General features: G+C 37.7%; 1 protein-coding gene across 12 annotated transcripts in view; it reads left to right on the top strand.

The window, feature by feature from the left end:
- The window catches only part of MEIS2 (Meis homeobox 2), a 228,574-nt gene that overhangs the window by 4,624 nt on the left and 199,757 nt on the right, over positions 1-24,193 (top strand). For all 12 annotated transcript variants that reach the window (XM_081862586.1, XM_081862580.1, XM_081862585.1 and 9 more), the window contains 4 exons: positions 82-132; positions 934-984; positions 1,816-1,965; positions 14,525-14,639. In XM_081862586.1, the coding sequence (XP_081718712.1) occupies positions 82-132; positions 934-984; positions 1,816-1,965; positions 14,525-14,639 (367 nt within the window). The remainder of the gene's footprint in view (positions 1-81; positions 133-933; positions 985-1,815; positions 1,966-14,524; positions 14,640-24,193) is intronic.

Genomic DNA, 24,193 nt, shown 5'->3' with positions numbered 1-24,193 from the left:
GTGTTAATAGGAGTGTGTATATTAAAGACAGCTGAAATATGCACTGATTTCCCCCCTTCCCCTTACTTCTACTTCATGTAGGTTCGGGCGGAAAAGCCACTTTTTTCTTCAAATCCAGAGTTGGACAATTTGGTAAGGTTCACTTCACCCCCCCACCCCATTTTGACTTTTCTTGCCCCTTCCTCCAAGAAACCCCCGCTCACCCTTTTTTAATTATTAATTTTTTAAAAAAGGTATAATTGCTAAGTAGGCTGTATGTGTGTGTGTGTGTGAGAGAGAGAGAGAGAGAGAGAGGGAGAGAGAGAAACAGACAAGACAGAGAAAGAAAGAAAGATGCTTATAGAAAGTGACACTAAGGAACCGGGAAAGAGCGAACCATCCTTATCCAGGGGCTTCAAAGAGCTCCAGTTCTTAAACATGGCAAGAGGACAACAAACACTTGAGTCCCCAATGCATTGCAAAGCTGGGTTTAAGCCCCGGGAAGCAAAAGGGAAGGAAACGGTGGCAACACAATTCTTTTGCTAATGTGGGCGATTTCAATATTAAAAGTGCTAGAAATCCGCTTGCAAAAGAGGTGAAGGCAAACCATTCATCTGGAGCATTTCACCTTTTCTTCTTTTAAAAAAGCCGGTGGTATGGCGAGTGGCTGTTTAGCTGCTTGGTTGCTTTGCGGACTTTCAGAAACCACTGGGGGAAGGACACCTCTGTAAACCACTAATAGCTGCTTCTCTTTAAATGTGTGTGTGAGAGAGAGTAAGGTTTTTTTTTTTGTTTTTTTAAAGTGCTTTAGGTTAAAGTTGATCCAAATTGCCCGAGCGTGTCCAATGAGCTAAAATCCTGGATAATGAGGGTGCGCCCTGACCATCAGCGGCTCCCTGCTTGGGTTTTTCCTTCTCCCAAATGACAACTTCTCTGCTCCCAATTTTCTTTCAGATGATCCAAGCAATACAAGTCTTAAGGTTTCACCTTTTGGAATTAGAAAAGGTAAGAGCATGGTGTGCTACCTCCTTTTTTATTCTCTAACACCCGCCCATCCCTGCATCTTAAAGGTTGTCTTTCGGGAAATGTCAGCTGGACACTGTAACTAGTACTACAAAGCACCGGGTGACACTCAACAAAACAGGCACTCCCCCCCCCCTTTCTGGAACTTCTCTATTATTTCCAGTTCCAATCACCCTTTCAACTAGCCCCTCCTTTCCCAATCGATTGTATCTCCCCTCTCTGTCTTCCAGCCCTCTGCAATTTTCTTCAACCAGGGATAGTATTTTAAAATTAAGTATCTTCTCATTCAGTGCAGACCTGATCCTCCCATTATCTCTGAGCAAAACATTAAGATTACAAAGAGAGTCACAGTGCCTATGGAAAGGCTAAGGTGCTACAAGGAAATGATTTTGTGATAAAGATCTCTCCTAGTTCCTATAGGAGGTTTCAAAATGTTCACTGCTCTGTCCCAATCCTTTCTGCCACTCTTCTCTGCTGAACTGCCTATGCTTCTAGATTTTATTTACGTTTGTCCAGATTTCAGTGCTTTTGATATTATCCTAAATCAGATTTTCTTCTGTCTATAGAGTAGGCTCTCCCCCTTCCTAACTTGTTGCTCAGGCAAGTCTCAGGGGAATAATATGTGCTGTAACAATTTCTCTATTGTTTCCTTGCCTTCAACTATTATGCCCCTTAATTAGAGTTATTCTTGGAATAGATTTCTTTCACAACTGGGGGGAAAACCCTCTCCAGTTGCAATCTGATATTTTTCCTCCCACACTCAATTATTATTTTTAATTTTCTTTTTCTTTCCCTTTATTTAAATATATCCAGGTCCATGAGTTGTGTGATAATTTCTGCCATCGGTACATTAGCTGTTTGAAAGGCAAAATGCCCATAGATCTAGTTATTGATGAAAGAGATGGCAGCTCTAAATCTGATCATGAAGAGCTCTCAGGATCATCCACAAACTTAGCAGACCATGTAAGTCTTTTTGATAATTTGTAAAGGTTATAACACATTTAGTAAATCTGTGGATTGTTGTTGTTATTACCACCACCATCCCCACTATTTTGTAATTATCTGCTTTAAATCATGCTTCATTTTCAGTAGGATATTTTAAAGTTGTTTTTTCTTCAGTTTTTGGGGGTGGGAGAGGGGCCCTTTTCATTCAGTTACCGAAAGGTTAACTTATGGCTTGCAAAGTTCATGATCTGAGTAAACGGAAGAGTTGGCAAACTGTCGAATTGGTAGATGCAGCCTTTTCTGCTTTGGAAGACCTATGATCAATGTCACAGAAAAGGAGTAGTAAATAGAAACTTAGTAAAAAGTTGTTGATTTCTGTACTCTGTCTCTAAATGTCAAGTGTTGAGACTTATTGGCAATTATACATTGCATTAAAACAAAGTTATGGTTTCCAGTGCTTTTTCTATGATACAACTTATTACTGTATTAGAATGTGGACTTATTGCCAAGTGCCTGGAGCATCTTCATAATAAATTGCAATAACTTTGATGAGCCAATGCACTGCAGAGGCTGGAGAGAATTAAGATTGAGTAACTAGCTACAGGTTAGTGGTTAGTTTTATCACTTCAGTAGCTGGTGAATAAGTTAATGTTTTGGTGGAATGTTCACAAGTGTAGTTGCATGTCTGGCAGTGGTTTTTCTGCATGTGTTTGCCAATTTACTTCAGAGAAGAACTTGGGAAAATTTACCATAAGTATCTACATTGTTAAGCTTTTAAACTTGGGGAAGAAGAAAATACAGTGAAGAAACCGGTTGGGGGGAGTTACTTAGACTTTGGCAATGAGCTCATGAAACAAACAACACAGACCATGTTAGGAACAATATTTTAACTGTGGGGTATTAAAAGGGGATTCGTATGCCATGTATAGGCATCTAGAGGTAATCTTTAATATGCCAAGAAAAGTAGATATACATGTGAAGAAGCAGTTTTCTGTTTGATTATTTTCCTTTTTGAAAGTATGTTGTCAGGTAGTTAAATATTTGCTTTTGTTGTGTATTACCTTTGTTCAGAAGAGCAGAAGTAGTTGTAAAAAGAAAAGAAAAAACACCCTAGGTTTATATACATTGTAAACCATTTATTTAATTTTTAAATACTATGATTCATTGTCAATTTCCCCTTCTTTTGAAATATGGTAATTTCAGGGACAAATTTTCATGATATTTACTATTTTATAATTATCACTCTTAAGCTACACACACACACACACACACACACACACACGTACGAGTAGAAACTACTGAAAGTTTCCTTGTTGTTTTATGATGTCATTTGCTGCTAATAAGGTCCATGAAGCATGACAGAACTTTGACAAATATTTCTTGTATGCAATTTCAAACCTTAAAGTAGTGTGCATGTGAGTTTGTGGGGCCCTTAGAAAAGGTTCTGAAATGATAGGCATCCTGAAGGATAAGCATCCACTATATAAAGCAGTGCAAAAACATTGCATGTGTTCCCAGAATAGTTTCATTATAAGAATTTGTTTCATGTGGAAGTGTAGAAATGGAGCATGCTGATGTTTATATTGAGGAGATTAGATAAACTAGCCTGTTTAGGGCCCTGACAGATGGCGAATGCTCAAGCCAATTTGAAGTGCTCCATTATAATATTTAAATTCACCTACAGTGATAGGATGAGGTTTCAGGGGGCTAGCATTTTATAATTTTATAACTGCCTTAATGGAAAATAACCTCTTTTCCTTTTTGATCTGAAACAACAAACTCAAAAAAAGTGACAATATATTTATCTTACACCCATTAGAGTTTGCCACTTCACTGGGTATTACAATTTAAAGCCTTTTATTTCCTGGAGATTTGAGCCATAACATTTTTACCTTAGCCCCCTGCTATTTGTCTTGAAAGAAAGCAATAATTTGTGCAACAAGAACACCAACTGGGAAATGAAGAGTTGTATCATGTAGTTGCATTTAGGGAATAGTGTCTTATTAGACATGTGAGTTAACATTGTCATCCAACATAAAACTTTAAACTAATATTATATAGTTGTAGATGCAGATTGTATGTATCTGTATACAGATACAGATATCTATCTTTGTAGGAAGTTTCATGTAGCTGGTTTGTTTTATTACAATGCTCTAAAAAGCAGTTTGTAATAATGGTGCCTTTTGTAATTTTAATATTTTGCTGGAAATGATTCATTTGTGAATGCCTACCTGCAAATTAGAATGGTTAGCATGAAAACTTCTCCAATTTGATACTGTAGGTTTGTTCCCCCCTCCCATTTGCTTTGATATGCATATTTAAAATACAGCCTCAGGCTAAATCTCATTTGGTGAAAGTTGGTGCAGGGGTGATGATGAACCACTTCAGAAGGACACAGACAGCATGTTGTTTCCTCTGTTTTATTTCTTGGCCCACTGTTCTGATCCATGGATCCTTCTCATAGTTTTATATGCATTTGAAATACTGACAATATTTCAATTGATTGAATATGAATAATGACAGCTTTAAAAAGAAGTGTAATTTAATTTGTTCTGTGCCAGGGCTTCTCTTGTGGATATGACAGTTTGTGACAGATACTTGACACCCCCAAATCTCTATACCTCTATTCAGTGTGCTTGTGTATGTTTATGGGTATAGGTCTACAGCAGTGGCAGCAGTATATTAGATACTAATGGGGCTCATGATTTTATATCACTACCCAGTTTAAGAATATAGCTGAAGGATACTGAAGAAATGAGAGACTAGCTAATATTTACAGAAGGGCTCTTGAATACGTGATATTCAAATACTGTATATTTTCTTTATGGGACCCCACTGCTGTGATATTTATCTAACTTAACCTGGTAGGAGAAACAATTTGGTCTCTACAAAAGCAATACATTTTCTAGGAAAGCCAGATACCCCTGCTACGGTTGATGGCAACAAAATGCAAATACTGAATTATATTTTATTGTTCTGTTAACTTTTATATAGCACAGTAAGGGTAAGTTGGCATATAACTTTGTATATCAACTAGGATAATGCTAGCCACTGAAAACTGTTGTTATATACTATACTATGTTATATACTATGCTGCATTTAGTAAATATAACAGCCCATAATTAGCATTCGAATTTCTAACACCCTCATATACTTTTATTGCTCTAAGGTATTAGCTGTAGATGGGTAGAAGGTAATTACAACCATGCCCTGACTGAACCAGACTAACTAAAAACCTACTCTAGCTACAGTTCAACTTGTGGTTCTTAGGAATGACAATTTATCACTGTTTCATGTGTACATATATAGACTAATATGTATTCCTGACGCTCCAGTTTTCGTTCGGGTTAACCATAACTCATATTTTAAAATAATGGCAGTAAAATGTTTACTACTATAGGTATTTCAATAGCAACTAACAGCTTGTTTAACCTATACAGTTGAATGTTTACGCAGAATCATTTTCTATAGAAATCCCACTGATTCCAAGGAGCCTTGCGTGCATGTAACTACTCAAAGGACTGCAGCTTCTTTTGGCATTTCTGAATTAATGGTTTTGAGAAAAGACATACCAATCTTTCCCCTTGCTTGTATATCATTTCAAGCTGAGTTCTTTCTTCACAGAGGCCAAAGCTGACTCTCCTGTCAAGAACATGGATGAGTTGGGCCTCATGTTGTAGGATAAACATCAAAACAGAGTTTGGGAAATATTAATGTGCATAATTTGCACAAGCATTTTTCTATATAACAATACTTCATATTTATGTAAGTGCTCAACACTGTTTATAACCATTATCTCAATAATTCTTACAATGGATCTGTAAGGAAAGTTATATTATCCCCATGTTACATATAGATGACTGAGGCTGAGAAATTGGCTTCCTAATACCTCCCTATAAACTCTTCTGTAGTTGAGAATGAGTTCACATGTTACATTTTCTTAAATATATAAGATTTTTTAAGTTTAAACCTAAAATTGTAAATTGTTAATACAATGGATAGTTATTTAAAACTACACAGAAACAGAGCCAGAACGATGTGCAGCTCTTGTTGAGTGTGTTCCTGCTGGGTTTGCTGCTTTGTAACATGTGAAATTGCTTAATATATTGACTGTATGTTTATGTGTACTTAAAAAAATTATCATCACCATTTACAACAAATTGATTCCATATGTGTAAAAGAAAATATCTGTTTTCATATGTACTTCAGTTTTCTTTTCTGGACTTTGAAATGTTGCACCGTTTTCTAACATCATGCAAAGCATGATTGTGGTAAAATGAATAAATTACATAGGGCAACATTCTTTTTTCCTGGTTGCTCAGATTTATCTTTAGCTCTTTTATTAACCAAGAAGTGAACATCAACTTACTCTAAAAGGCTAGGAATGCAAGATCAGGGCATAAAGGCTTTTTTGTAAGATTTAGGATTGAGACCCATGTTACTACCGGCATGTATGGATTCTGCTCTCTATGGCAGGCAGTTTGTGTGAAGCAGGTATCCCATGGTTGCAGCGATATTTACCGTACCATTACAAACCCTTGAGTAAAGGGAGGGATTACTTGAAATGTAGTATCAATTTCAGTAGGGCTGCTTAAGAGTAGGTGGTTCCAGGAGTGTGACTATATTATTTTCTAGTGGTCATGCTGTGTATAATATAAAAAAGGAAAGTAATCTGCCCTCACAGCAATAGTAATAGTATGTCGCTAAATTCCATAGTTTGTGATTTGAGGCTTGCAAAGCTACAGGCTTTAGCGTATATGATACCAAGATTTTAACCCTACTGAGGAATAACATATTTGATAAGCTGACACCTTCTCTGGTGATTTTTGTATAAATGTCACTCAATCATTCTGTTTTGCTAACATCCACTTCATGCATTATATTTGACATAATAATGCTGTTCCATTTTGGTTCTAATGAAATCATTGCAAAGTTAGTCACTTTCTTAAATGTGCCCGGATTTCCCCTATGGAGACTCAATTGCCACGCTAGGTAAGGTGTTGTCAATTTTAACTAAAGTCAGGCAAACACTTATATATGATTTTTTGATTTCTCCTTTTGCTTAGGTCTTTCATGGGGTGGGGGAGGGCATCACCTTATGGAGTTGGATCTGGCTCTCTAGTACTAGAAGTACTATTTATTTATTTACTTATTTGTTTGTCCTAAGATTTATTACCTGCCCTTCACCATAAGGTCTCAGGATGGGTTACAGCAATATAATGTGCAGTTATAAAAACTGATGAAACTGTTACAATTGTAAAAGCAAGAAAACAATTCCAAATAGAACAGAGCAATACAAATGCAGCAGAAGGGGTGTCCAACACAAATGTATGAGGATAATTATACAGTATGGTAAAACTGTATGGTAATGATTTGTGAGGTAAAAAAATTAGCACCTAAAAGGAATTGTTGGAAAGAGGCAGCTTTTGAAAATAACCTACCTTTAAAGCCTCATTTAGACCACAGGTGGTCTATAGATTATATAAAAAGTTTAGTTGAAATATAAAATGCACAAGAGATTTATATACCTTTTAGGTATATCCTTGTAGGATAGATATGTTAAAAAAGACAGTTTAAGGCAGGTAATGTTTTTAAAAAGCTTATGAAAACTGTCACCACTGGGAGAAATCTGCAGTAAGAGATTTACGCAGAATGCTTCAGAATTAATAAAAATATTTAAAAACACATTGGATTGGGGTGAGGGTGCAGATGTAAAAACAATTACCCCTTTTCACTAAAAGCCATATTTGTTGTATTATTTGTGCAATTCTGTGCACAGCATTGATCATTTTTATTTTTCCATGGAATATAATTTTAGGAACACAGACATTTTAAAACTGTGGGGGTTTTTATTAGTTTGTTTTATATTAGATAAAAGCAAACTTCAGTGCTACAGAATAGAAGTAAATCTCACTGAGTACAGTGGGGCTTACTCCTATGTAAGTGTGCATCAAATTGCAACGTGTGTGCATGTATGCATATATGTACACATACCTATTTTATATACTATTACATATACTATTTTACAGATTTAGCCAGTTTAGAGCTTCATGCTCCATACTGAAACTTTATGTGTGTTGCCAGTCACCCCAGCCGGCTCTCAAATTTCTTACATTTAGCTACTTTGCTGTAGCCTGGGAGTAGGTTCTGTTTCCACCTTGTAGAGTATATTGTGTCTTTTCATATGTTTGCGTATAGGACCAAATCATGAGGGCCACAGTAACTGGTGTAGCTTATCTGATTGCCATAGTACTACTTGGGTGACTTAAGATCTCATCTTCTTTATGGCTATGCCACAGATGTGATGAAATGACATGAAGTGAAATGAGATGGATTTGGTCTATAGCCACTGTGCCATGCCAGATTTTCCATATGTGAAACGGATTTATAAGAACTACCTTCAATCCTGTGCACAAAATATATTACACATCTTCTTAATGGGAATCCAGAGGTGGAAGTTCCTTTCCCTGTATTATGAAATGGAATGTTTTATTTATTTGCTGTGTATAGGGAGTGCCTGTTTCTGGATTCTGTATATATTTGAAACACTCATCAAAATCAGTGGATTATATCTTCTTCATTTTATTCACCTGTGTGTGTCACTGAAGTGCATAGATTTGTTATTGCACATATTATGGTGAAATAGAAGCAACTTCATCATGGTAAATTGAGTTGTACCACTATAAAAGCAGTATGAGATCAGAATCAGTCCCAGAGGGAGCCCTTGCATAATTAAGGTGATTTTGCCCAGTTTGGGATGCATAAGGAATGTACAGTTAACCCATCTGTATCTTTGTAAGCTGACATTTACACAGAAGTTTGAGGCTTGTTAAATCAGTGTGCTTGGCACTGCACAAGAGGAGTGACCCATATATAGGCATATAAACAGGGTTTGGAAAGTAATTCTTTTTCTTTTTTTTAAAAAAAGGAAGAAGCCAGATCTAGTAGTAGTTAAAATGCTTAATATGTCCACTGGATTTGTAACAACGGCAAAATAGTAACGCAACAGATTTGCCTCAAATTCCTAGAGACTTTTGTGCTTTCCATGCTCTTCTCTAGATTTAGCAAAATTCAATGATAGTGCTAAATCAATTTTTTTTAACTTTCAAGGGAAAAAACACTGGCAAAATTGTGTTTCTGTGGAAGGCTGTGTGCATAAATGAGAAACGTTGGATAGCTGCAGAGTGATCTCCTGTGGCCCTGCTAGTACAAGCCTTCCCCATATTGTCTCCTGCTTTTATATTAATTACAACTTGCATTATCAGCTGTGAGTCTGTAGCCCAGCAAATAGAAAATACTGCCCCTGGAGACCTAGCTTCTTGTATCTATTTTCCATCTCCTATTGTGTGCCACTCAGTATTCACTGCTTTTCTCCTGGTAACACTGCTCTTTAACGCAATTAGGTAAGAGCAAGAGGAGCGCCATCTTTGACTCCCAATTATTAAAACTACTGGGAATAGATACATGTACACTCTGCCTTCAATGGTACATGGTGCTTTAGTTGACGATCAGATACACACAAACTGTAAAATATATGAAGATACTCTACGTGTTAATAATGTTTGTGATGTTAAGGAATCAGCTGTTGTTGTCTGCGTGTAATTCATGCATTTATTTATTTTCCTAGCCAGCACCATTTATAGCATGAGTGCTCATTTAATAGCAAATATATAATAACATCAAACTTTTTTTAAAAAAAACACCCAGATACAACATATGTGCCTGTAATAAACTTTAGCTTTAGGCAACAGCCACAATAAAAAGTATGCCAGTATTTCAAGAAGATACTTAGAGCTGAAGTCATATTTTTTGTGGGTTGAAGTCAATGAAAGTTAACTTTTCTGCCCAGTGGATTTGCATATAATGAAATGGTCTTCCAAATGGGTCAGCATGAATTTACATTGAGGGCTTGCCAAGCTTGTGATATCTCTGATTGGTAGCCTATGCTCTCTTCCAGCCCAAATTAGTCCACGGTGAGGTGATGCGTGCATGTTGATACCATGACGGATTTTCAAGTTGAGTATAACTTCCTGTGGTGAATGAAAAACTGGTTTCAATAATAGAATCATATAATTGTGGAGTTGGAAGGGACCCTAAGGATCATCTAGTCCAGGCACCCCCAAACTCGGCCCTCCAGCTCTTTTTGGGACTACAACTCCCATCATCCCTAGCTAAGAGGACCAGTGGTCAGGGATGATGGGAACTGTAGTCCCAAAATAGCTGGAGGGCTGAGTTTTGGGGTGCCTGATCGAGTCCAACCCCTTGCAATGCAGGAATCTTAACTAAAGCAGCCATAATAGATGGCCATTTAAGCTCTGCTTAAAAAACTCCAGTGACGGGGCATCCACCACCTTCTGAGGGAGTCTGTTCCACTGTCAAATGTAACTGGAAGACACCACAGGGTAACAGAAAAATGTAGCTGCATTGGTCTCAAATATGAGAATAACCCCTAAGGCGACGTATTTTGAGTAATTTTCCAAAAGTGGGTTCAACCCAAACATTCAGTGTCATGAAATGGGTGCGCAGTGCACCATCCATAACACTGTGCAGTATTTGAAAGCAGAGGGCTTTGGGAAGGAGGCGCGAGGCTTTACTTCAATGCTCTAATTTACCAAGAAAGTTTAGGGGACTAGCCTAGTCCCCCTAGTCTACTGACCATACACCACTGGTTGAAAGTCAACTGAAAAAGTAAACCAAAAATTACGACATGCAAAAAATATTAGCACATGTTTGGTTCTTATTGTCAGGGCAGTATTTCCCAGTTTTTGGACACCTAATGAATATCCCTATGTTTGTTTTGGTGCAAACTTAGATTTCAGGGCTGATATGAGCTCATGACAGAGCACAAGATAGGAGGTAGTCTTTTAAGTACATGGGGGCTAATTTTCACAATAAAGTTGGAAAGATATTTTGTTTCTACAAAACCCCTGTAACGTAAATATAATTGTTTCTCCAGAAACTAAAAAAGACATAAATGACAACTTATTTAGCTGCGCTTTATCCTGTTACAGATGTGTCTGTGGTTATACCATAACTACAAGGTAAACCACACCAACTGGAAACTCCCATTGACTTGAATGACCTGTGAATTAGATTCTAATATATGTAATCAATTAAGCTGATTATATTAATCATGAGTTGTACTCTTAAATTTTTCATTTGGTTCCCGTTTTGGTTACAGTTCTCATGAATGACTATACGATGGGCATTGAGCCAGAGATACAAAATTGTACACAATGGGGGGAAAGTAGTTGAAATACAGATTGAGACATTTTATCCTATAAAATAAATACAACATGGTGCCATTTACTCAACATTTATATGTGTGGGTGGCAGCATTTAGAGTTTCAGAAAGTAGTTTCTCTCCCTTCTTATTCCTCTGCCAATTCTGATTGCATCTTAGGGAATATCTTTGGCTATTATTTTTATCTTCTGAGAAAATGGTGCCAGATTATAATCCTCAAGAATACTGTAATACAAGCAATACATTTTATTTAAGCAGTTGTAAAGCATCTTAGAGCTGACAACTGAGATGAAGTGTAACACAGGTTGGTAAAGAGACCAAATGTTTTCAGCTTCAGGAAGTCTCACTAAAGTGATCCATTCCAAACCATTTATGATTTAGAAATACAGAGACTGGTCAGGCTTTTAAAGTTCTGTATGACAGGTTTTGGTTGACATTTGCCTTAAAATGTAGCTGAGATGCTACTAGTTAACCCCTGAAATTTTAATCTGTGAACTAAAGGGTTTTTAACAGCAGCCAGTTTAAAAGAGCCTGCAGTGCATAGAATTAACATAACTAGCTATACACTCTGAAAAGTTTAGCCTAGGTGAACATGTTGCAATTATTAGATTTTATAGAAGTAGGTTCCAACATGATGTTGGAGGACAAAGCTCATGCCATGCTATTGTTTCTTTCCCTTTTCATGTATTTCTTCTAGCTCTTTATCTGATTACCATCCGGCAAACAGCTGACGCTAAGAGGCTGCAGAGGGCTGAAGTGCTCCTGTCTGCTGTTTGCCTTCAGCTTGAAGCTATTTGAGTGGTTTCCTAACTCAGAGATAAAAAGAGAAGCTCATAGGCACAATCCTTTTAATCGAGACTGCGCAGAAACTTGCATGATCGTGGCATTTTGTTTCCATATTCATTTCTCTGAACTCTCATCCTCAGTGCTGACTTGAAATATATAGTTTTTAAGAATCTTTCAACTTTTCATTTTGTTTTGTATCAGCTCAATGTTCCAGCATGATGGTATTATTTTTTGTATATTCTTGGGAGGAAAATAATTAATCTCCTGTAGTTTTAGCTGAAGTACTTATCTTAGCACCTAATATACTGTTATTGCTTTATTGAGATTTTCTGTCATGCTGAAATTGCTTCACCACAGAGGGGGGGGCATGTGGGCTGCTTTGACTGTTATTTGTGTTTCAAATGTTGTATTCTCAGTCCAATCTAATTTGATTTTGTAGATAGTCCAACTAAGCAAGTGAGAGGTTTGTGTGATTATTATTGGTAGCCTGCTAATGTTTTTAATGTTGTATGCTGTATTGTGTTTTTGATATTCAGTTGGGAGCTGCCCAGAGTGGCTGGGGAAACCCAGCCAGATGGGCGGGGTATTATTATTATTAATAATAATTTATTTATATTTTTATTATTACCCTTTATTCATTTTCTGTTGTTCAGTCATTGCTCGGTGGAGGATAGTAGGACTTTTTGCATTTGATTGCTATGAATTTGTGGATAATGCCTATTCACTTTAGCTTGGGTTTCATTGTAAAATGTTATTGTGCAGACTTACTAAATATTGTTGCAAGGCAAGTGGTACTCAAAGTATGTTTGTTGATAACTTGAGATGCTGCCTACATACAACCCAAGGCTAGCTCTGAAATCTGTCCCTGCCAGTAAAGCATTTTGAGGTCCATTAAAGGGAAGAAACTGGTTAATTATGTAATATATTGGGCAGATTGTCCACCTATATTTTTACATTGTGGGGATAGGCATTTGTTCACTCTATTTTTATTGTGGGGGATATGCCATCCCAGGCACCAAAACATTGACAATCTGGCCATTCTCTATACTTACTTGATTTTAATGGATTTACAATTGATAGACACTGGCTGGTGTAATGAGGCTTCATTGTGTGTGTGTGTTTGTTTAGGGTATCTATCTATCCATCTATCTATCTATCTACAAATTGTCATCATGTGTTAATTTTGTTGGAACAGCTCGGTGTTTGTGCTATTTTCCTGAGTAGAAATTATTTTACAGAAATGTTTCTTGTTAGGATGTCTTTAATTTAAGTTGTCATATATAGGTGACAAGTAATGCAGGTCCAGGCCCAAGTCTGATCTATTGCATGTGTTCTTACTCTCCTTTTCTGTGAGAGGAAATTCCATCTCTTGCCTGCCTTCATGTGGTGCTGATAAAGCTTTTCCTGTACAGTAGAATTCCTGTTTTCCTTTAAGCAACAGCAGGGTATTGGGAATGATCAGGAAAGGGGAGGAGGACCAGGAGGAGAATACACTTAGCAAAGTAGCTCTTAGCTGTAACTTTCAGTTTTCTTCACTTACCCTTTTTAAAATAGCAGCTCTTCTCTCCAGGAAAACCAATATTCAGTACATTTAAAACGAACGAGGAGTTATGACTAAACAACTAAGGCAGAAGGTTCACTTAGTCAAGTTTTGCCAAATCTCCTATAATATTAAATCACACATTGTCTTTTATTTTATTTCATGGAAAAAGAATACTATTAGAAAGACAGATACATCTAATTGCCTAGAGGTTATTTGGGACAGTCTTAGACATCTAGAAAGCATTTTAATATACAATCTCTTTTAAAAAGCTAAAATTATCTCACACTTCCTACATGTTGTGGTTGTGGTTGTTGGCATCTGTCTCAAGAGGTAATGGAGTGTGCCTCTGGGGGTGAAGTAAAACCACTGTGTTAGCAGCACCGAAGTGACCTCCCCAGGGTGCAAGCCTGGGCAGTGTGTATGGAGGTCCTCTGCTGCCCAGACAAGGCCCCCCTCTTGGCCTCACTGATGTGGTCTAAAGGAAAGTAGAGCCTGGCTGCAGGAGTTCCCAAAAGGAGGAATACATGTAGCCATACCTATAATCATTCCTGTTTGATTACTAGAACCAAGGTTGCAATCCTATACCTCAATAAGGTTTAGTTTTGAATAGACATCTGTAGGATTGCCTTGCACATAAATTAAAATCAAGGGATTAAGGTGCCACTGAAAGTTTATCAAGGTATTTTTCTGAAGCATTTTTAAGAATTAAAAATAGACTGCTACTGAATATGTATTTTAAAAAAATCAAACTTTGAGCCTATTTTAAAGGGGAAATTAAGCTATTATTCAAAGCACACTTTGCAGCAAAATTCATTTAAACCAATGTGCTTGAACATGCATTGAATTAGTACATTAGTATGTCCTCTGCATCTAAACAGTAACTGCATTTTGGGAGTGTTTACAAGTGCTAATGTGCCCACTTTTTTCTGCCTCCCTCTCTCCTTCCCCTTCCTCAATTTGCTATTGGAATGATAACTGTGGAAAAAACAACATTTTGACATCAGAATCCTTCCTCTTGGAGAGACCACGATGATGCAACCTCAACGCACTCAGCAGGCACACCAGGGCCTTCCAGTGGGGGCCATGCTTCCCAGAGTGGAGACAACAGCAGTGAGCAAGGTAAAAGGTCAAGCTTTTTTCCCCTGTGCAAAGTAGGCATGACTAAAATAACTTCAGTGTCTTTTATTATATCAGTGCATCTGCCTTAGTGTAAACACAAGAGTGGCAGGCTTGCAGTGTAATCAGCTGTAACTTAGGGAGACATTTATTTCCTTTTTGCAACCTACTTAGCTGTATTTTATTATTATTTCAAAGCTAAATATCTAATCTTCAAACAAGCTTTGCAATAACAATTGATTAGTTCTGCCAATTCCTTTACAAATTTGGTTATCTACAGTTTATTTTTGTGTGGTGTAAGTAAATATCATGGCAGACATGCACCCCAGCTGTGATGGAGCAATTCGTACTGGTCTCTAAACAGAAAATTTAATTTGTACTGTCAGCTAAAAGGAGGCTTCAATAGCTAGTTGAAATGCATTTAAGCCACAAAAGAAACAAACATAAATTCTTAACTTGCTAAAAAGCAAAATCACACGTAATCATTGCCGGGCTCCAATCCATATCACAATTTCTTCCAGAGTAGTCACATTAAAGTTAATAGTGAAACTTCTGCAGTGAGTGGCTTGTGGATTGCCATCTATCGCACTGCATTAAAAAAATCTGATTGAAATAAATGGAAAGGGGTTTGGTTTCAGCATTAGAATTCAGACAAAAAAGTAGTTGTGTCCAGTTGTACACTATATTTACAACCTAGAACTAAACATGTTAGCTTGAAGCAAATTTTACTAAAATCAATTGTATGCTACTCCCTGATCAGTAGAATTTAATTCCAAGGAAGCACAATTAAGATAGGGCTGTTAATCCCATTGAATCCAGTGCCACTCATTCTGCATAACTGGGTATTCGCCCCCCCCCAAAAGGTTCATTAAACTTCAGACTGAGACCTGAGGAGTAACTGCTTTCGATTCAAACATTTTAAAAATCGGTTTTCCACAGCCTTCCAGTTTTGATATACATTTATATTATATTACAAAACAGTTTTTATCATTACTGTCTTGTTTTAAAGTGCTGTAGATTTTCTTAAATCAAGAATAATAGGGAAGACGGTTGCACTGGTCTATGAAGACCAAAACCTCAGAGGTTTGGAGATGAGGCATGGTTGTCCCTTATATGAGTACAACTGTGTTTGCATTAATCCTTTATTCAAAAGATTCAGATTTCAGATGCTTTTACTGAAGGTAATATAGGTAGTCCATGACTGGTTGTAAGGGACAAACTCATTCATATTTGTGATTGATTTATGCATATTATTCTAATGGCAGCAAACTCCATGATCATTACGTAAGATTAATAGTTCTGCTGGCTTCTTTGGGAATAAATGTTCCTTCGGTACAATACTACATGTTCTGTGCTTATTTACCTCTCTGTTGAAGAGCTGGGGCACAATTGTGGGAAAGTTCACAGAGATTAACTACACATAGGGTGGGAGTTCCATGGATGGAACGCGTAACATCTTTTTTGGTACAAAGAGCACTGCAGGAAGTAGCATGACCCTGTGTCCTACTTCAAGGGCTGTCCAGTCTAATATAAAGAACCACAGGAAGGGAAATGTTAGCACCTGGACAACAGACTGAGCAGGCACAAAGCTGACCTGGTCACAGTCTTCCCCACCATGATTAGATGCATGTATTTTTATTAAATTGTAGCAGTTATTTCTAAGTTTGCATGTGAACATATATATTAGCATATATATCTAAATTTTATTCAAAGCTGCATCCTCTTTTTCTGCATTTCCTCTTTTTTGCCGATGCATAAATGAGTTAGAATCTTAATGCATATAGGTGAAGTGATCTGGAGGGCATCGGGTTGACGAAGACTTTTGTATAAACAGGTTCCTATCTTCCTGAAACTCCCAACTTTTGTGCAGTTTCTCCCTAAGGGAGTATGGTTGAAAATAGATTCTTAGCGCTGTTACACACATTTTAGATGGTGTCTAGTGCACTTGTTACTGTAAGTCCTTGTGCTTGCACAACAGAACTTTCCCCTACTCCCCTACTTCTTTTCGCACATGTACCCCACACCTTTCCCAAATCCAGACGGTTGGGAGAAGCACCAGAACAGATTTGGGGAGCATGGGGTACATGGGGAGAGGAGAGGGAGGTGGCATTCTGTTGCTTAGCCATAATATTTCTTTATTTTTTAAGCTATATGGGTAAGATTTTTGTTTTTTAAGAATGTGTGCGTAAAAATATAATATGTGAATATGACAAAGACATGTTAGCACACTTATTTGTTGTTAAAGTGTACTTATAAGAAAGCTAAGTCTGGTACAGCTGACTTCTGAGTGTTTATTCAGTGGCAAAACATGAGCTTGCTGCTATATAATTGCTTTGTAGGCACCCTGGCATGAATTATCATCCCGCTGTTTTAATGAAGACTTAAAAGTACAGTTTTTGTGTCGTAGACTTGTACCCTGTGTAGTAGTAGTAGTAGTAGTAGTAGTAGTAGTAGTAGTAGTAATGTTGTTATTTGTATGCCACCCACCAGGCTGGGTTGCCCCAACCACTCTGGGCAGCTCCCAACAGAATATTAAAAACATCAAACATCAAACATTAAAAACTTCCCTAAATGGGGCTCCCTTCAGATGTCTTCTAAAAGTCAAATACTGTAGTTGTTTATTTCCTTGACATCTGATGGGAGGGCATTCCACAGGGCGGGTACGACTATCGAGAAGGCCCTCTGCCTCTTTCTCTGTAACCTCACTTCTTGCAGTGAGGGAACCGCCAGAAGGACCTCTGAGCTGGACCTTAGTGTCTGGGCTGAATGATGGAGGTAGAGACACTCCTTCAGGTATACAGGGCCATAGCTGTTTAGGGCTTTAAAGGTCGGAACCAACACTTTGAATTATGCTCAGAAACGTACTGGGAGCCAATGTAGATCATTTAACACAGCCTTTCTCAACCTTGGGTCCCCAGATGTTTTTGGCCTACAACTCCCATCATCCCTGACCACTGGTCCTGTGAGCTAGGGATCATGGGAGTTGTAGGCCGAAAACATCTGGGGACCCAAGGTTGAGAACCACTGCTTTAACACCAGTGTTATATGATATAGTGTGGGATTCCTGGTCAGAGCCCTTTTTGACCCCTTAGGGGACCAAGGAGCTGTTTTACTTTATCGGGGGGGAGCTACCGCTCCCTGCTGCCCCTTGGCTATGCCCATGCCTCTACCTAAATACTAGTACTGAGTCCCCATACATCTTCTTTCAGGAAATATGGAAGCTGGTGGGCTGGAACACTGCATATTATTTTGGCATTCTTCTCAATCATCCATTGTGCTACACTCTGAACCCAGGTCCCATATTTTATTTCACAACAAGGGGTTGCTGGTAGGGAAAGTGGGATATAAACACAATGAACTGGTCCAAAGAACTTTGTGTTCCAGTTTGCATGGATAGAGGGGCTTCTGAACCCTCTCCTTCCAACAGTAGGCTCCTACATAGCTCCAAGATCTGTGCCAGAAACTCAGTTCAGCCTCACAAAAAACCTTCCTGCCATGGAGTGGGAAATAAAAAGCTTATGGGCTGTGGGCAAGTGCTTAAATTAATCACAAAGGGCTCTTCTGATCCCAGTTCATGTATGATATTTATTTCTAGTTGCTTCATTATTATTTCATACTTTCATGGAGTTTGTGATGTAGCTAGATTAAGTGCCTGAACAATTTCCTGTTCTTGTTACTGAAAGTCTTCTCAGACCTGCAACCAGAAAAGTAAAAAATGTAACTTTCCTTTTTAATAATTAGATGGCGTTGAACAAAACGAATAACATAAAGTCGTATTCTGAAACAATAAAAATAGCCAATTCTGTGATCATTAATAACTAAAACTGTCTTTCACAAATGCATGCCTTGTGCAAGGGTTACAAAGTCAACATGATTTTAATTCTGGTGTAGTGCATACCAAGCCTATGTATCTTCATAGCTGTAGCGATGTGGATCCCTTCAGTTCTTAGCCATGAATCTATATCCTTCCCCAGAAAGGCACATACATTAATTCCATGATGTGTTATGGTACATAGGGACCAGGAAACTGTAAAGATAGGAAATATATGCTGCTCAGAAGTAGATTGGAGGATTTGATGTCGTCTCTTTAAAGTAATAATAATAATAATAATAATAATAATAATAATAATAAATAATTTTATTATTTATACCCCGTGCATCTGGTTGGATTTCCCCAACCACTCTGGGCAGCTGTCACAGGCCTCAGAGGTTAGACTCATAGACAGCTCAACAATATTTACATTATGTTCACAAACCGATTCTTTAGCCAATCTGTGTGTTCTTACTTGACCAGTAAATCACCTTCACTGCTGCTTCATTTAGTAGACCAATATTTTCTATATGTCTGACACACATTGTTCTGAAAAGCTGGTTTCCCATTCTGGGGAACAGTTAGCACCCCATAAGTTGGCACTTACACTGTGCTTGCGCAGGAGTCTATGCAAAAGCCTTGCTGGTCACAATCTCCTTCCCTTCTCAGGAAATGCCAGCAATAGAATGAAAACTCTGAAAGAACCCTTCTGTTATGTTTGCCTTTATCATTTCCTTTGGAGGGGGCAATATCTGAAAAACCCGCAGGAAATAGTCCCCTAAGCAACTGAAGTGAATCTTTTGAGACAATATGGGAGCCTGGGGAAGTTGATACTTCTAGGCTATACTTTCAAATCCTCCCTTCCATCCCTGAGCCCTTGTCAGCCCAACTTTAGGCTGTGTTGTGAAGGGAGATGTATTGAAGTTGTTTCTGTCTAGGATTGTGATTTCCTTGAGCACAATCTTGTAGGCATGCAAGAACTACTTGCCCTTACTGTTTCCCTGTTTAACATGGAAATTAAAGAACTGGGTTTCTTCATTCTTAGCTCTGTGTATATTTTGTGTTTTTCCACCAGCAGTGTACTCCTCTCATGCTACCATCTGCTTCCCTAACCTTGTTCCATAGTAGCAAGTTTTCCATAGCTGCTGGTCCCTTAAGGATGCCACTACGCCAGTAAAAATTTCCCTGAGATGGAGGCATATGTAAAATTCCATTAGCATCCCACTGATGAACATGTGTAAGTAGTCCACATCTTTGTCTCTCAGTCTCTTTCTCTCATCCCAGCATTACTTTTTCCCACTTCAGATGACACATATGATTTGCGCACTAGTTTTGAAGAGGCTTGCCAGCATGTGTAAAAAGAATTCTGACTGCTGTTGCATTGCAAAGATGTGAATTTTCAGGCACTGTTTTCCAGCTTCAGTGTGTGTGTCTTAGAGCTGCAAACACAGAAGAAGAATATCTGAATATTTTCTTCCTCCCTTACAAACCCACACACCCACATCCCTGGATGCTCTCACTTCATCTCTTTCACTGTAGGCTCTAGGTTATTTTCTTTCTTTCACTTCTTCATCTCAATCCTTATATACGAGCAGAGCTTTTTTTCAGCCAGAACTCACCAGCACTTCTCAGGTGGGCGCCATTGCCATTATAAGAAAAGAAGCGAGACGTTCATGGCAAGTTCTGTCACCTCCTTTTCTGGAAAAATAGCACTGTATACGAGCTTAGCAAGATAAAAACCAAACAAAAACATTGTTGTATTCCCATTATAACAACTTAATGGAATGTGAGGAAGAGAAGTCAGTAACATTTATGTTACTTCCTCCGTGGGTCAGCTAATGGAAGATAAAAGTGGGGGAAATTTGAAAGGGTTAGTCCTCCTACATTTCTTCTTCAGCACTGTTGTGGGCATACTTGGCCTTAGATCGTCTTGTAGCAAAGGCGGCTGCCTAAATTATTGTTCTTTCTAGAACATTCTAAGAACAACAACGAGATTTTACAGCCAGGAGAAGGGCTAGCACCATGATAGCATTAAAAAGGACTGATGAAGTAAAAAAAGAAAAGAAAAAAGTTATGAGTGAGTTGCAACTCTGGCATTGAAAGAGTTAAACCCTTTGGGCAGTGTTCAGTGAAAGATAATCCTAATTATATTAGCTGGGCTCAGTGTTGTTTTTAGCATGTCATCTTGGTTGTACAAGAGAAAACCAAACTGTACTGTATCTTGTACTAGTCTTGATTATTAGACTGCTCCAAAGCAATTGCTACCTTAATTGTGGCTGAGATTCACTGAAGCAAATTGTGTCAGAAAATATTCAGTCAAAGAGGAAAAAGTAGATATTCTTGGTATTCTTTTGCTGTTGTTTGTATGAATGTATGTATGTATTTAAAGCCAGGAAGGGTTAACTAACTCTATTAATAGAAATGAAACACTAAAACATTTTACAAAGAAAGAGAAAAAAGGGAAAGAAGCCGATTTAATGGTGTAACGAGGCCATCTTCCAGAGACTTGTTTTGTGTAAGGCTTGCTTTGACCTTTCACTTTGCTCAGGAGCCCAACGCTTCATTTTTCACATTCTTGCAATTACGTTAACGCTTCAAGCATTTCTGACTCCAAGTCAGCTAGCAACACTAGGCATAACTCAACACTGTGAGTTTTTCCTCCTCTCTGTAGATTCATTAACAGGTCACAGGGGTCCCAACTGAAATTTAAAACTGACTGGTTCTGTTGGGTTAGCTGAGTTATGGCAAGAGAGATAGCAGAAAAGGGTCCGAGAGGTGGGGAGGAGAGAAAGAAGACTATGGGGTTTTGCCAGAAAGTATATATGTAAAACCCTAATCAGCATGTTAGAAGTATGTGCAGTTTTATCATCCAGTCATTTGTCTGGAAGAAGGGATCTGTGTGTCTTCTGGAGTGCTACATTTTCCTTCTTCTATATAAAATAAAGTAAAAAACCACTGACAAATTACTGCTTTAAACCGCTAACAGCTTGTGATGTTCTATACAATAGTAACAGATATACTTTTCATTGACTTTTCAATCTTTTATTATCTCTTTATAGGGTATTTCAGATAGTGAATTTGATATTATGCTTTTCATGTATAATCCTACAAACATTTTAACATTTTAAACCATGTGGCCTACACAAAACCACCAAGGAATACTTGTCTTATACTTAATGAGACATGGGTTTTATGAATGGCCTATCATGCTAGTTTTATACCCAGAAGGCCTGATCCCAAGAGACATTTGGCTGTTAAAAGGCTTAACAAACTCTCTCTTTAACATCTATCTAAATGTAGCTAGTTATTCTCCTTGGGTTCTGCAACAGAAGGCATTGCCTTAAAGCAATGCCCACAGAGCTGGTACATATTGGCAAAGCAGGGAATTCACCTGATTCTGCAGTGGAAAGTCACATGCAAAAGTTGGTTTATGTATGGCCAATATGGACATCTGAGCATGGATTACTGTGCCATTTGAGTGCAACTGAAATTGCTAGATTACTTTTGATGCATAGAGGAAACCCTAACACACATTTACGCTCCAGTAGTTGCCTGCAACTATAAATAGGCAAGAGCCAATTTTTCTATAAATTTCCAGAAAGGTAGCCAGGTTAGTCTCTTATAGCAAAAACAATGACATGTATTGTGGAACTTATTATGGCATAAGTATGATGTGGGACAGGTAGATATCCAAAGCGAGGATTATAAGTGAACAGAGGAAGAAAAAAGGAGAAACTAGCCACACAAATCAAAGTAGTAATCAGTTACCATGAGGAATTGGCATTAAATTTTTTAATAGAAATTTTATTTTCTTGATCATGCAAGCAGCATTAACACAGTGGGCATATAATGAGAATTGTTCAAATCTGGTGCGGGAGTGAATACTGATACCGGGGGGTGGAGGGCGGGGCAAACAACAGCCACCTTAAAATTTTAGGGATTTTTTATATTCACTTTTTAAAAGATCGGATACTTAACATTGTTATGCAAATTGGGCACATGTGTAGCTCTAACATATATGTTCAAACTTTTTTACTTTCCCATTCAAAACAGCTAGAGTTTTCTTGATGGAAAATGGAAATTTTGTTGAATGAAAGTAGAGGCCAAAAAGTTGATGCATTTTTATTTAACATATATACTGCTCCATTTTAGCGAAACCTCAAAGCAGTTTACTGAGTCAAAATGACTTAAGAATAAAAGTTTGGTGGTAGCTCCATGAATTCCAATTATATTTTCCCATTAACAATATGCAATATGATTTCAAAGAGTTCTACAAGTTTTCATTCTACTTAAATCGTCAGCATGGTCAGGTGTGATCGTGCTGATCACTTGTTGGCCATGCTGTGTGTGTTTGTGTGTTTGTGTGTGTGTGTGTGTGTGTGTGTGTGTGTGTGTGTGTAGGAGACATGGAATCAGGCTTGGATACAGTTCTTTTCCCTCACAAAACAGATGATAGCCCTCTCAAAGCTGATACTGCTGCCACCATATTAGTGGATGCATGTATGGAGCTCAGCCAGCAACTGGCACTGAGTGCCTTTCTCTAGGTGCTTCATCAACACAGAAGCCTTTTGTAGGCGCACACCTCAGCCAGCAAGGAGTTCCACTGCAGAAAACCCCCTTCTGCACGCAGAACGCTTTGCTACACCAGGCCAAATGTCTTATTTTTCAGCAGGATTAGATGCAGCAGTTAAGCAGGTTTTGTAAATTTGTTTTCCCTTTTTAAGTTTTTAGATCTTTGCTTATCAATGATGTGCATGAATAATCTCTGTTAGCATGGTGGATGGGAGCTATTTTAAGAGAAAGACCTCCCCATGTTTTAAAGCACACACAAAAACATGCACTTCCCTCCTGTTGCTGTCATTGAGATGTTGACAAATTGAAGAATATTGATGAAACCTTTGGTTTAAGCATTACTTGCCAAGCTTGTTTTATTTTTATTATTATTATTATTCTAGTTTTAACAATAGTGTGGGTTCAGCAGCAATGAATAAAAAAGGACAGGGATGACTTTGTTTCAATATTTTTGATGTGCCAATATGAAATAAATTGTCTTAAGCAAATGGAATATGCTGTTTTAATCATTAGTTATGCATGAGAGAAAAATTGATGTTGACATCTTTGCTGTAAAATCATTGTAATGGGGCTTCCCTTGCAATTCATTTTTGTAAAATTCATTTTGTACATTTTGCAGCAATTGAACCATCTCTGCACTGTGAATAGGCAGAATTCCCAGAAATACTGAGACAGTTGGCCCAGTAACTGCTGAGCTCACACTACACACACTGCATGCGTATTAACCATTAAACTGCCAGATCAAACTGAGCTAAAGAAGCTAACAGTTTATTATCCACCCATCTTCCTTTGCTTTTTACCCTCCTATATTGAAAAAAATACCTGCTGGATTATTATTTTTTAATAATATTTTTGTAACTGTGTTATGTCCCTTTCTATTAACCACACCAGTCAGTGGGGCTACAATTTCATAGTACATCTCTTTTATTTATTGTACAGTTTTCTAGTCATTATACTGGTGAAAACTGCAGATTCTCATCTTTTATTGAATTTAAAGCTTAGAGGTGAGTGAGCTCTTAAAATATTATAATACATTTTAAGACTTACATCTTACTCCATTAGTTTCCACCCACCCTTGCAAATGATGGGTTCTTTAAAATAATATAACATAAAATATAAAAATCATTTCAAGTTATTATTTTATAGTGACTATGTGTTCTAAATATGTTGTGTT

Source organism: Podarcis erhardii, assembly GCF_964252035.2.
Source record: "Podarcis erhardii genome assembly, chromosome: 1".
In the NCBI taxonomy this organism is placed as follows: domain Eukaryota; kingdom Metazoa; phylum Chordata; class Lepidosauria; order Squamata; family Lacertidae; genus Podarcis; species Podarcis erhardii.
The sequence above is the reverse complement of the archived record's forward strand: the minus strand, read 5'-3'. Positions and strand labels throughout refer to the sequence as shown.